Source organism: Carassius carassius, chromosome 13 (genome assembly GCF_963082965.1).
Source record: "Carassius carassius chromosome 13, fCarCar2.1, whole genome shotgun sequence".
In the NCBI taxonomy this organism is placed as follows: domain Eukaryota; kingdom Metazoa; phylum Chordata; class Actinopteri; order Cypriniformes; family Cyprinidae; genus Carassius; species Carassius carassius.
In genome coordinates, this window is record NC_081767.1 from 8297706 (window position 1) to 8313034 (window position 15329).

Genomic DNA, 15329 nt, shown 5'->3' on the forward strand with positions numbered 1-15329 from the left:
TTCATGTCACCCTGCAACATATTACCTAAATTATTGTAATTTTACTGTTTTTTCTTTCTATCACATAATTTTTTTTTAATATACTTCTCTCAGCAATATAACTCTTCAGATTTCTCTCATTACTTATTCTTCTAAAAAGATTTAGTGCCGTGTATTTAGCATATTTCTGGTGTGAACAATCTTCGTCCCACCATTGTGGTTGGTTACTTTTAAATGTAGATTTTTTATTCAAAAATTTGCCTGCCTCATGTAGACAATCTGTCAGGATTTTAGTTGCTATATTAGTGTTTTCTTCCACTGCTTTCCCAAACTCACATATAAAGTTATTATTGAATAAACAAGATAACCTTTGTACAAACTCCCTCTCACCATTTATTCCCCATTTAAATCTTATCCAGGGATTTACATTACCATCTGTCTTCGTTTTTATTCTTTATTCAACACTATTTAACCTCATAGTATACAGTAATGGGAAGTGATCAGAGATATCCACATGTAAGATCTCAAAATCTTTAACATGTGTAAAGAGTTCACTAGAGATAATAAAATAATCGATCACACTGCATCCTGCAGCTGATATAAATGTGAATTCTCCATCAATATCTTTGCCAACTCTTCCGTTAACTAAATGAATATTTAAATTACGCCACATATCTAAAAGACAGAGACCAAATGTAGCTATTAATCACCTTATCTTTAGATTTTCTGTGCATTCAAAATAATCATTAGGGTAATAACTGCCACAGGCTATATATTAGGGGTCATCACACTCAATGTAATCACATTCATTACCTGTTCTAGCATTCAAATCCCATGCAATGATAAGTATTACATCTTCTCCAAATTGATCTAGCACATTTAAGATTTCATTTTCCAAGGAAACAATACCTATTAAATATAAGTGAAAATAAGAACAGTGTTATCTTCGAATAACCCACTCTCTTTGTCGGAATATAGAACTACACAGTCAGTTGCTTGTACACAAATCCTACAGAGATAATTTACAATAGAATCATGTACATATACACAGATACCTCCAATATTACGACCAAATGTGGAAACTCGCTTATGCACGAGGCGAAAACATGTATAATCAGTCAGTAGGTTGCAAAACTCAGTCTCATCTTGTGACCAAACTTCACTCAAACATATGATAGATTTTCCATTCAGAGTATCCAACAACTCACTGTTTCTGACCTTTGTCTTTAACCCGTGAACATTCCATGCCAATATAGTGAGTTCATTTGGGCAGAGGCCATCATCCTACCTTACAAGAGTTTCAGATGGTCTTTCTTTATTCGTTTCAATTTCAATCACGGACTCCAACTCTGTGTCATAAGTTAATATTTTACCGTCCACAAATAATTTGTCGAAACGAAGTGACATCCGTGTATTTGGTTGAGTTTGTCGTAGAGTTTGCATGTAGTTAAGCAACTTTCTCCGTATCTCACGCACACGAGCACTAATAGCATATATCAGTACACATAATAGTTGTCATTAAAGTCCACTGGTTTACCATTATACAAAGCTTCTTAAACCCCACTTGTTCCACTGTATGCAATACAAAAAGGCATAGTTATATAACTTGAAACACATTAGTAATTATGCAGAGTAGACATATTTAGTAGTTTTTTTTTCTCAGCTCCTGTCTTTAATAATTCATTTATTTAAACCTGTGACATTGCATTGTGGTTCAAGGGTTAACTCTCTGTTATTCAACATCCAGTCCCTCTCTCTGAAGACATTCACTAGACTCTTTGTGACACTTGTTCTCACTAGCAAATTCACTAACTGGCTCCACTAACTGTCTCATCTAAGGGTAAGAGCTTTTGTTAAATGAAAATAATGTATATTTAGACAGTTATTTTTTTCTCAGATTATCTGTTGATGTATTACCACTATTTAAATAGGTGCTTAAACTCTTTTTTATCATTGTCTGTCACTGTAGCTTCTTTTTGTAGGTTGGGACATCTTAACGTTTTATACCTTTCACAACTTTATTCTTCCCTCCTATTTATGACAATTTTATTTTGTATTTTAAGTAACTGCTTATGAAACGTACATGCAATTCAAATATTGGAACATGTTATGTAATTTTAGTGACCACAGAAATGCTCTTGTTTAGGTACAGAAAACAATATTTTCTTCATCTATATATTGTCAAACATTATATCAGTATTTTACTTCTATTTTTGTCTTGAACTGTAAAAAACAAAGCAATATATCTTATATGTAGAAGTAAAAATGTTTAAAGAAAAAAAGAAAAACAACTTTAGTTTTCTGCTATATACTGTACACAGCAGATTTTTTTTAAATGGAGTTAACACTAGAAAAGGGTCAATTCTGTTGAAGCCGAGAATCCAGCTTCACCAAACAGAACACAGAACACAATAAGCTTGTTTGAGATGACAAACACCCCGTCTTGAATGCAGATGAGAGTAGAGTGCTGCAGCCAGAGAAAGAACCAGATAAGAGCTGTCAAGAGCTGATAATTCTCACTATACTTAACATGCAATCTACATGAACAAATACAAAATGCATTATTATTAAAACACATAATCACATTTGCATAATTTGTTGCTAATTAAGCGGATGCATCCAAATGTATTCATGTTGATATAGATAATAGAATAACATTACACAAATGAGCCTGTCCCAATACCCACACGTGTGGTACACTGAAAACCCTAATAAGTTGACTGAACTAAATTGATTGAGTAAACTTGTTGCCTCAATTTAATTGAGTAATGGAGTCTCCCAAAACTTACATATTTAAGTTTATTTAACTTGACGGTTTTGTAGACTGTACCTAAATCACTCAGAGGTTTAAATGTTGATACTTGATTCATTTGAAGTCACCATTGTGGTGGAAAGTGTTTGGTTTAGTTGGGATCTTGGTCCAGTTGCTGCTGGGTTGGTGTATTTTAAAACGCTGTTTTTGTGGTGAAAAAAAGACAAATTTAAATGAGCTCAGGTGTTATCAGATGTTTTTTGTTGATGAGAAAGTCATCACATAATACGTATTTGAGATCATAAAATAAGTTTTGTTTGATATTTTTAACAGGCACCAAGAGCAAAATATTTATTTTGAAGATGGACAAAATGAATGCATTTGAAATATTTTGAGTAAAAGAATCAAGTACTCACACACACAGACTTCTAGATTTAGCATATGCATCACAATAATGGTGACAAACAAAAGAGCTCCATAGCACAAACTCATCCTTATTTTACAGCCTTTTTTGTTCTGATTGTCACCATTGATGTGATGCATATCCAAAATCTTGATCTCTGTTTGTGACGACGTGATCTGTTTTCAAAAAGGAAGTACATTATTTTATCTACTAGGTTTCTATCCATAAAAGTGAATCCACAGTTGCAGCAATACATTTTATTTTAACTTGTCACCATTACAAGCAAGATGTGCATGTTTGATCTCAACTCTAATTGCCACAATAACAGTGTTACAGTGTACAACACACAAGTTACAGCAGCAAGAGACAAGCTAACACCAACAAAGAACTGATAACACCTGAGCTCATTTAAGTTTGTCTTTCTTCACCACAAAAACAGTGTTTTAAAATACACTGTTACAGCAGCAAAAGACAAGCTAACACAAGAAGTAACTGGACCAAGATCCCAACTAAACCAAACACTTTCCACCACAATGGTGACTGTATAAAGTAAAATGTATAAAGTATCAACATTTAAACCTCTGTTAATTCTCAATAAGAGCTTCTCTAGATGTCTGACAGATATAAAGTCACAGAACCTTGTAAGGAGGATCTGTAAACGTCTATATCGGACGTACAGAAGACATAAAAAACATTTTAAAAAAGACGTCATAAAAACATTCTGTCTCCTCAGTGGACATCTTTTCACCATCTGCAAAGACATAAAAAGATGTCCACTGGACGTAACTTTGCCCAATGGATTAGGTTGATGTTAAAATACGCAAACATAGTAATTTTTTGTTAAGTTTACTCAAAAAAATGCTTGCGATAAGTTGCCTTATTTATTTAAGTTGACACAACTTTTTTTTTTTACAGTGCAGTATAGGGTTTACTGTATTTTCATAAATATTGTGACATTTTGTCAAAAGGTCAAAGTTTAAATATGCTGTTATTTGTTTTACTTCAGTGTGCAAAAAGTGTGCGGTCAAAAATAAGAACATAATTTTCAGTTAAATTTACATGTTGAGTTAACTTAAATATATAAGTACACTTGAAATTAATACCAAGTTAAGTGAACATAATCGTTTAAGTACATTAAATAAGCACCAAGTTTGGTGAACTGAGTGATTTAAGTACAATCTACAAAACCGTCAAGTTAAATAAACTTAAATATGTAGGTTTTGGGAAACTCCATTACTCAATTAAATTGAGGCAACGAGTTTACTCAATCAATTTAGTTCAGTCAACTTATTAGGGTTTTCAGTGTACAGTCTACAAAACCGTCAAGTTAAATAAACTTAAATATGTAAGTTTTGGGAGACTCCATTACTCAATTAAATTAAGGCAACGAGTTTACTCAATCAATTTAGTTCAGTCAACTTATTAGGGTTTTCAGTGTATTGGTCTAACGAGTTACGCTGTAACTTTAGCTGCCATGTTCTTTCTCTCAAAGGAAAACGATTGGGCCACTTCATCAAATACTATAAGTTGTCGTTTCAGTAATCATACCATATCAAAATCACGTACCCCAAGGATAACATATTTCACTAGTAGAAATCATGCAAAACAACTTTATATCTACATAACTTTACTCACCTAACATAATACACTAAAAAAACGTCCTCTTGAAATGTAGTTCAGCAAACCAAACAGACCAAAAGGACCAGTTTTGTAATCCACCAATCAGTGCTTTTGTTCTCTTGTTGCTAGGCAGAATTCCTCCCATGGCCAATCACATTAAAGGAAGAACAGAGTGACATGAGTTTTTCCAAAGGATTACTCATGATTTTGAGCTCACAACACTTGAAATCTTAAGTTTATGCATTTTGAAGGTAAATTAGTTAAATTAAGCAAAATTTTAAGTAATGTTTAGTCAACATTACTTGATTTTTTTAAGTCAAGACAACATTAGGGTTTACAGTGTATTGGCCACTTGAGATGCACAATATAAGTGTACAAGACTATCCCAGGTCTTAAAAAGGCCCCTGAGGCACACTTAATCCACATCTCTAATGATATTGTTCAGTGTTGTTTGAAGCTAAGCCAGTAAGTGAAATTACTTAAATATTACATATAATTTGGTGGTAAAACAAAGTGTTGCACATTGTATATGCAGAGACGAGTACTGTATGTATATTTTGTAAAACATCTGCAACTGCTTTCTATCTCTTAATTAGAAGCACTTCAAAACACCTGAAAAGACATTGAGAAGTTTATTCTAAAAATGCAAAGTACTGAATATCAAAATGTATAAATGTACAAAAAGGTCTCTGAAAACATTATTTGCATTTTTAAAAATCTATGATGTATGATCCATCATATAATCAAAGTTTCCACACACTCGCAGTCTTCTTGCTCACTTGGAACACTTGGGCCCTAGACAGAAAATACTTCATGTAAGTAGAGAAGTGGTCAATTGCAAAGAGCGCAAGCATGGGCACTGAGACAGGCCCATTCTCAAAGACATTGCTAATAGAGACACAAGTGGCAGGATACACAAATAACCCAAACACTCCTATCTCTACAACTGGTCATGCCCCAAACCAACCCTAACCCTGTTTTAGGATGATCAAACAGAGCAATATTTTGATAGCAGCACAGAGACACAGTATTTATAATTTACAAAAAAATTAACCAACAAAGGGTGTTACACTAAGATTTGTCGCATTGGTTTGAATAGTATTTTTTTTAAGATGGGCTCAGAAATTAATATTTTAGCTTAAAAACTGTGTTTGCATTGTTTCTTGAAGGAATCTAATGGATCTAAGAGGGTACTTTAACAGGATCGGGTTTACTGGTCCATATGACAAACCTGACCTGGACACTTTATGCACCATCCATAAGCTGCATGTTATGACCATTCCATTTGAGAACCTCAGCATCCACTGTGGGGAGAAAAACACAACGGACCTGAACATCATCTATGATAAATTAGTCAAGAGCAATCGGGGAGGCTGGTGTTGTGAAAACAACCTCTTGTTCTCATGGGTCCTAAAGGAGATGGGTTACAAATACACCACAATAGGCTCCAAGGTGTTTAATAAGTTCCAAAATGATTTCTACCCTGTGGACTCTCATCTCATCAATATGGTGGAGATCGATGGGAAGCCTTACATTACCGATGTGAGCTATGGAGTGTCGTGCCAACTCTGGTATCCCTTAGAGATGATCTCAGGTAAAGATCAGCCGCAGCCTCCAGGTGTGTTCCGCCTACTAAACGAGGGAATGACGTGGGTTCTGGAAAAGACTTCAAGAAAGCAAGTGGTCAAAGATAAGGCTAATGCTAATTCTAGCCTCATTGACAAGCGCCTGGTGAAGACAATGTATTGCTTCCCATTAACACCTCGTAATAAAGAGCATTTTGTGGAGACCCTGGATTGCTTGCAGACCAGTCCTGATTCTCGGTTTGTGCTGAAGTCCATTTGCTCCCTTCAGACCCCCAACGGATTCAGAGCTCTGATTGGCTGGACTTACAGCGAGATCATATACAACCCAGAGGAGGACTCTGACATGGTGGACATGAAAGATATCCCTGATTGTGAAATAGAGGCTGTGCTGAAGGAAAAGTTTAATGTGGTGTTAGTCAATAAGTTCACACCGAAAAACAAAAAAGCTAATTATTGCATGTAATACAGTAATATACAGAGAAAAACACATACTTTCTTAAATGGCTTTTCTTTTTATTTTTTTGGAAGTGACTGGTCTAGCCAATAAAATAGTTTCTGTGAAAGCCCTGAATGCAGCAGTTTCTGTTTGTCTCAATGTTTTTTTTATGATTTCTGAAAAGATGATTTAACATAGATACAGAATATGTGCACTCCTAAAGATTGTTTAAAAATGATTTACTCTTTTTTTCTTAGTGATTGATAGAAACATGAATGCTCCAAAACACTGTATTTACATCTCCATTAAATAAACACAGCTCCATATTTTGAGCCAACAACGTATTTTAAATGATTATATCACAATTGAGATGTTATTTGGAAACAATAATAAATTAATTAATAGATTTCATGAAAAATTGTAAGTGTGTTGTTTTATCTTAATAAGCAATTTTGAAACCGTGTTCTGTCACCACTTGATGTCCAGTGTAGGTTCAGGTTAGAACCACTCCTTTAAAATATAATATAATTACACTTTTATTTCTTCTCTTAGTATTAAGTCTAAATGCTTGTCCAGGGTGCTGTTGAAATTTCATGCATATATCATTGTGAGTTAAAACTGGTTACTAACAGGTCAGGTTAATGTTTAAATTTAGCAGCTTTGAGTTTGCCGCACTTTACAGCTAACATAAACTTTTCTCCCAATATTGTAATCTTATTTTAAAAAGTGACCAATTAAAACATTTTTAAAGTGTCTCCCTCAAAATTATAAAAGAAGGCCACTGCATGTACAGTATAATAATTAAACAGATGTTGATTAAAATTGGTTTAGTTACTGCACAATATATTTGAATTGATAAATTTATTTTCACGTCATGTTTCTTTTATTATGTCATGTCTCATTTTTAACATTCAAAATGTCTGAGGTTAAAATTTACAGGGTTGAAGGTGAAATGGGTATTATTATTCAAATATTAATTAGGAAACACCATTGCATCATACCACCTTATTTTCAGTATAGTGAATGTTATCATTTGAGCGATATTAATATATTCTTCAATAAGTATTGTTTTTTTGTAAAAAAAAAAAAAAAAAAGGTGAACTTAAGACAAAAAAAAGAAAAAAAAACATTAAATAAAAATAGCACATATGAAAGCACAGTTCAGTAGTCTGAATTGTCTAATAATTGTCTTTGATTCATTTCTGATTCTTTTGCAATAAAATTACCATACCTGCTTACTAAAATAGACATTTACATTTATTCAGTTAGCAGTTTGACTGTAAGTGCACATATATCCCATTCTTTACTACTTATGTAATGAACAACATACTGAACTTGGTACAATGATTAATAATGACATTAAGTTGTGTCTGACTCAAATAGGTCAGGAGGATATTTAGTTTTTGGGCCAGTTTTTACATGTCATTATTAATGTTTGTACCAAGTTTAGTGTGCTGCTCATTACATAAGTTGTAAAGAATGGGACATACATGTAAGATAAACTACTTCAAATGGAAACATATCACTCAGTTTTCCTTTTTCTGCTGCAGCACTTGACACACAGATATCTAGCTGTAAAAAATAAGGAGAAAGTGATTATCAAAACAACTGCAAACAATGTAACTGCAACATCTACAGAGTAATAGGAGTACCAAGGCAGTTTATAGGATTCTGAACGAAGGTGAGCGGCACCTTTGTGTCTCATTACAAACTCAATCCAGAAGAGAGCGCTGTCCAGTGGTTTAACTGGTGTGTCTCTGTGCAGATGAGAGAGTCTCTGCACACTCAGTCTGTAAGAAGGTTCACTGATTACTTCTTGTATGGCCGCGTGCAGTGTGTATTTATCTAAAGTTGTTAAGGTAACTATCTTGGCTCCTCCTCTGTCTTGCAATCTAACAAGATTGTCGTACTGGTCAAAAAATAGAGGAATTCCAATCACTGGAATGCCATGGTACAAAGCTTCTTGAAGCCCATTAGTTCCACCATGTGCAATAAAAACTTTAGTCTTTGGATGCCCTAGAAGATCATTCTGTGGCATCCAGTCAACTAGCAATGTGTTGTTTCCCAAAGTAGATGGTTTTTTTCCAGTGTATCTCCAAATCACCTTTTGAGGCAGCCGAGCAAAAGCAGCAGCTATCTCAGCTGTTATCTCATCTGGTAAGACACTGATAAATGACCCTAAAGACATGATAACAACCCCATGCTCTCCAGAACTTTGCATAAAGACTTCCAGGTCATGTGGAAGGGTCTTTGCTGGTTTGCAGTGGAAACCGCCAACGTAGATGATATTTGGCATTGTTGGACGTGGAAATTCAAAAACAAAATCAACCCTCATAAGCCATATATCAGCCCCCTGGAGAAGTTCATAAAAACTTACAGGTGGATCGAAATATTTGTCACAAAGTGCTTGGTACTGTGCCAAATTAAAATAGCCATATTGAAAGTACATTAGCAAATAATAGAAAATATTTTGTACTCGTTGAAAAAAGTTCATTTTGTCTGTGTTTCCAGATTTTGTGATAGGGATGAAAGACAGCGGTGAGGGAGCGATCTCAAAGTGTCCCTCTCCAGGAGTGGTCCATCTCACATTATATACCATTGGTAACTTAAGTTTATGAGCCAGGAAAATGCCTGTACCCCATACAGGATCAGTGAGCACCAGATCGTATTGCTTTTCCTTCAGTGTCTTCAGAATTTCCTCACTTTCAAATATGTTTGTTATAAACTGACATATAATTTCATGCATTTTATAAGTGTTATAAAGTGTATCCAAATACAGCCAACCTGAGCCCAGCCAGTTGCTCTTTCCTCTTTCATAGTTGATTGCTTTGGAAAGCATGTCATCTACAAATTCTTCATCCATTCCTTTGGTGTTAGGTATGGTTATAGAGCTGTAATAAGTTGAATTCCCCTTGATGAACCAGCTATTAGAGGTACGTAATACATCAATGCTGTGTCCTTGACCATGTAAAGCCTTGATGATGATGTCCATGTTCATCCAGTGACTTCCCTCCAAAGGTACCACCAAGATTTTGCCACCATCACAGAGAGAAACAAAAAGGATTACGACTGGTATCCAGAGAGGGACAGAAACCATATTCTTAGAAAATGGTGTCATCTTGCCTGTAAATTATAAAATGAATTGGATTACATAAATATGGACAATATTAGTTACTTAGGTTAATAATGTTGTATGTGGAGTACTGGGATAAAGTAAAGGAATTAAATAGTAGCCCAGTTTATTTATGTCACCTAGTTAATATATGCAACAGCATGGAAATAAAAAGTCTGACAAGGGAGTTATCAGATAAATTTCCTTCTTTTATTTTGTGCAGATCCCACCTTGTACACATGAAAGGAGAGCAGAGGTGTTTTTGAAATAAATAAACCGAATAGAAATAAATCACTTGTCTACATACATTTATGAATCAACTGTAAAATAAATAAAACAATTAATACCAACAACTATCATGAGTGTGCTTATTCGTTAAAAAAGCAATGGATATAACGTTAAATAACTTAAACTACATTATACCTTATTATAATAACAGAAAACAAACTTCTAAATATAATATTATGGAGAAAAATCAAAAATATGTAACTATATTGCAGATATTAGCAATTTAAGCAGAAATGCTAACGGCTCTAGCACAACTGTTGACGTGACAAACTAATAATTACATATCGCGGAATACTGCATTACTGGGTTAATGCCGGAAATAGCTGCAACAGCACAGAGGCATTCCGTATTAAACAAAGAACCACGATAGGAACTTACTGCGTCAATAAACTTGCAGTTTAAGACTGAGCCAGAGCCGCTGAGCTCCTTAAAACCGCACGTGACAGGGTATGACAGACACAATCACATTCATATAGCTATCAAATATAATTCCGTGTAGAATTCAAATTGGTCCGATTCGTTTTGTGGTCTGCGCCGTCGCGCGCACGTGATCCGCTCCTGCTATCGTGTCCCTCCCTGGACCGGAGAAGAGTGTGTGCAGTGCGGTGGTTGGCGTGACACAGTGCGAAACCAGACTTCTTTTTTTCTGAATGGAAAGCATATTTACACTGTCTGAATCGTTCCCTGTCCCCTGTGTAGTGCACTACGTGGCTTTCACCTTACAGAAAATGGGCAAAGTTCAAAAGAACAGCATTTAGTCAAAAATAGAGATCCCTGTTAACACACTACGTAACAGTTACGCAACGTATTGGTAATTTTTGGTAATTCCATGACTTACCAATTGACAACGTAACTACGACGTCGCATGCACGTAATTGTATTACCATCACATTACCAACTCACAACGTCGTCAGTACGTCCTTCCAACGTAACAAGATAACCAAGAACGTCCCAGATAGGTCCTCTATTCGTAATATATTGGTAACTTCATGACTTACTGGCAACGTAGCTACAACGTCGTATGCACGTAATTTTAATTACCATAATTTTTGTACATTCTTTATATGCTCCCTGAGTACAGTGCTATTTATAAATTGTAATTAAACTTCAGACACACGATTAAACGTTCCTTAAAGATAAAATGTGTTTTTTTTTCACCAAGTCAGAATATGGACATGCTTTTAATATATAGTGACGTGCATACAGCGCGCGCGCACTTCCACAACTGACGCACCCACGTGCACAATATTGACAAGAAAGGAAATACATTTTTCGGAGTTGTGAAACTTTCTATTTCGTAAGGAGTTGTGAACGTGAAATAATGACAGACTGGCTACACCATCTCATCTGCCGCAGATACAGTAACGTTATCAGGAGGACAGCACGTTTGTTTGAAGTACGTTTCACTTCAACTGTGTCTGACAGGAGAATGGGCTTTTCTGAGGTGAGTCTTACAATTTATTATAAATAAAGAGGTTGATAAAATGTATAAAACAAACGTCTCGATCTCCGTAAAGACGCTAAAACCCTTTTTTAATATTATTGTTTTTATTAGCCTACTAGCCGTTGAGAGTTACCATGGCAACCGCGGACACATCAGCTGCTGGAGAGGAGAGGACTCATCTGACAGTTTCTCTGTTTCTCGTCAGTTATACCAAAGAAAAGTTCAACAACTGCGACAGATTGGTTAAGTAACATATGTTAATATTATCCACAGTCTACATTAAGTACTTTTGTTAAAATTTTTTTACCTCTGTGATTATGGCATCTTAATTATCTGATATGTCTGCTAGCAAATATTATTCTAGCTTAGAAGCATAAGTATAACATAATAGATTTGAGCTCTTATTAATGAACGTTTGGGCCTTTAATCACATCTTATGTGTAAAGGAGCGGTTTTGATAGCTTTGTAAACGTTTTTGATGATAATATGTCAAAAGATAAATGGAAGTAAGCTAATTAATTAAAACTAAAAGTCTGCACTGTAGAGTCTATCAGTGACGTCACTCACGGTCTAAATTTGGCTGACACTATTTCAAACCAGTGTTTCAAACACGTTTTGATTTTTCATTGTAAACAAATATTGATTAAAATTGTACTGTGATTTCAGGAGTGTCTTAAAAACCCTCTAAAACAGAGGGGAAGTTCCAAGAAAATTTCTAATGGGAGCTGCTGACAGAGATAGAAAACACAGGTGATCCGAGGAAGCTTATTAAATAACTTAATATTTATTTTACACAACATATCATTATGCATCTGTAACATCAAAAAATGTGAATACTGGTAATTTAAGATTTATATGTATGTTTTCCATTTTGCTATTTTCCTTTTCTGCATTTCCCCTATTCTCTAGTTTGTTTATTTCTAATAAGGAGCTGGAGGCTGTGGAGAAGCAGATCCGTGACCTCGTGGAGAAGCAGGCCCAGCTGAGAGAGTGGAGAGCTGTGCTGGAAACATTCAGGGGTTGACGCTCATAAGTCCAGGGTAAGTAAACAGCTAACCCTACTACCACCTCTACTCTGTGTGGTTCTCAGCACAAGCTTGGTGCACCCAGGACGCGATCTTCCCAGATGTCCACAGCGTAAGACATGAGCCAGGTCCTGGGCGATGACCTCTCTCACCTTCCAACGCCTCCGGTCTTCAGGATCTCCACCTGCAGGAGCTCCACTTCGCGAGACAGAACACGACACTGTTATCATCTGAGAGGGTTAACGACACCACGCTGCGGCAGACGGAGACGCTGAAGAGGGACTTCAGGAGCCTGATCGAGACGGTTCGCAGTACGACACCCGCGGCGACGATCATCGTGTCAGGACCACTGCCCACGTATCGACGAGGACACGAAAGGTTCAGTAGACTTGTTGCTTGCTTTAAATGAATGGTTGTTGTCATGGTGTAAAGAACAGAAACTGCTATTTGTTAATAACTGGAATCTTTTCTGGGAGCGTCCTAGGCTGTTTCGCGCTGATGGATTACACCCCAGCAGAGTCGGAGCGGAGCTGCTCTCTGACAACATCTCCAGGACACTTCGCTCGAGGTGACTAGTAAGACAATTCTCAAATAACTATTATGATGAGTTTTGTTCCACCCGCTTAAATAGAAGTACTTGTGCTGTCCAATCAATAAAGATTGTGTTTGTTCCCGTGTTAATTTTGACAGGCATTTTTGATTTAGCATTAGTCTAAACTCCACCAAACTACTGTTATAAGCATGAGCCCCGTCAGACTGGTAGTGGCTGAGGTGTTGCGACAATATATAGTGATATTCTCAATGTAACCCAGAAAACAGGATACAGGTTTAACTCATTCGAAATCCTTCAGCTTAATGTTACACTGTCAGACATGCAAAAGAAATCTAATGTATCTCTTGCTCTGGCTACTAGGGGTGTGACGAGACACTTATCCCACAAGACGAGATGAGACACGAGACTGGGTTCATGAGAGCGAGACGAGATTTTTTTTATTTTTTAAAGAAATCCTCAATGATTTTTTTTGCATTATTGACACTGTTTTCCTAATGAATGTTGTTCAGTTGCTTTCACGCAATGTATTTTGTTTAAAGCGATATATAAATAAAGGTGACTTTGACTTTGAATGATAAAATAAATATTTCATTTCATTTCATTCATCTCCTTTTTCGTAGTACATACATTTTCACATCAATTTATTAAAAGTAAAAAAAAAAAAAAACATGTTTAGGGCCCTATGAAATGTTTCATTTTTCCCATAGCATATTATTTTTTATTATTATTAACAAATTCTGTATTTTAGCATGTCTAACTATTTGAATGCATAACACAACTTAATTTATTCATTTTATTTTTTTTCTTAAAGGTAGCCTTACTGATATAGATATCATACCTCAAAGTGGTGTTACTGACCACTTCCTTGTATCGTGCATGCTGCATATTACTGATATTAACTATATTTCCAAAATGAGCATTATGAATGTAAGAGCCTTACATTACATTTATAACAATCATTGTTAATGTTTGAATTGTATTTCAGGGCAGTTTGTGAAGACAGATAATCAAGAGAAGTCAGTTCCAGATCCACCTTCCACACCAGACCTCTCTCTCACGAGGATTGCTGTCTACTAGTATATTGTGTTCTCTTCAGACTTCGGGGGATGCAGATATTACTCAGGGACATGAACACTTGAATATTGCAAGAATAGAGAAAGTAAGAATTACTTAAGATTTTAGAATTTAATGTTAATTGCTTAAACATATATACATATATATTTTTTTAGATATATTTTTTGTGGCAGTGTGAACTGGCCATAATGCTGTATGATAGGTGTGAGATTCATTAAACTTGATTTGCTATAATACATCTGTTCATAAGCTATTGCATATTATTTTCAATGAATTATTTGTAGTGGTTTGGTTAAGGGTGTGATTAGCTGACGTATTATTTGTGGGAGCTTGTGATTAGTTGATGAATGTGTGCATTGTTAATGCTAATATTTAAATGCAATGTACTGAGTGCCTACTAAGACTTGCATGTTGGAGCATAATGTTTTGACCCTGGATGCTTACAGAAGGGTATAGATATTTAAATATATGGAAATGTATTTATTATTAATATATCTCAATCTATGTGCTTCTGTATGGGCTGAATGCTTTCAATCATATTTCGCTGTATATCCTATGTTTTTATTAATAATCTGGGTGTATTACTGTTCATATTTGCTTGTTAATAAATTAACTGAATTAATTTCGAGTATGTATTCATCATTCACAGCTGCTGAAACAGCCTTTAAATTAGTTTGGGCATATGAGGACATAAATTAGGTTCAAGTACTGCATGTCCGCCCATAGAATAATTATAAAAAATGACCAACTGATTACCAGCACACGACCACCGATCCGCGACGTTGCCACGACGTCGCAATTACTTACTGGCAACGTCACAAAGTTACGTTGTGGCGACGTATCTGGGAATTTCACTTTTCCGGTTGCCACGACGTAACTAATTACATCGCCACGACGAAAGTTTGGTCACCAGATTACGTTGCAGTTACGTAACAGTTACGTATTTGTGTTAGCTGGGATGTTTTCTAACAATATCAATCTTTACTACCACTGTTTCTATCAATTTAACAAATCCTTGCTTAATTCAAAACAGAGTTATTACATGATAAATCTAATA

At 35.5% G+C, this 15329-nt stretch overlaps 2 protein-coding genes and 1 long non-coding RNA gene across 3 annotated transcripts; 2 read left to right on the plus strand and 1 right to left on the minus strand.

Moving 5' to 3' along the window:
- The first annotated feature begins 1734 nt into the window (after positions 1 to 1734).
- Positions 1735 to 7124, plus strand: LOC132155579 (arylamine N-acetyltransferase, pineal gland isozyme NAT-3-like). The gene is made up of 2 exons (XM_059564339.1): positions 1735 to 1806; positions 5924 to 7124. The coding sequence occupies exon 2, from the start codon at positions 5931 to 5933 to the stop codon at positions 6801 to 6803; it is 873 nt and encodes a 290-aa protein (XP_059420322.1). The 5' UTR covers positions 1735 to 1806; positions 5924 to 5930; the 3' UTR covers positions 6804 to 7124.
- A 1174-nt stretch (positions 7125 to 8298) lies between these two features.
- On the minus strand, positions 8299 to 9894 carry LOC132155925 (UDP-glucuronosyltransferase 2C1-like). Its single transcript, XM_059564702.1, has one exon. It carries the CDS (start codon positions 9892 to 9894, stop codon positions 8299 to 8301), a length of 1596 nt encoding a protein of 531 aa, XP_059420685.1.
- A 2276-nt stretch (positions 9895 to 12170) lies between these two features.
- On the plus strand, positions 12171 to 14894 carry LOC132155926 (uncharacterized). The gene is made up of 3 exons (XR_009437359.1): positions 12171 to 12370; positions 12530 to 12660; positions 14184 to 14894. It is a non-coding gene; the product is annotated as an uncharacterized LOC132155926 (long non-coding RNA).
- Positions 14895 to 15329: the final 435 nt, after the last annotated feature.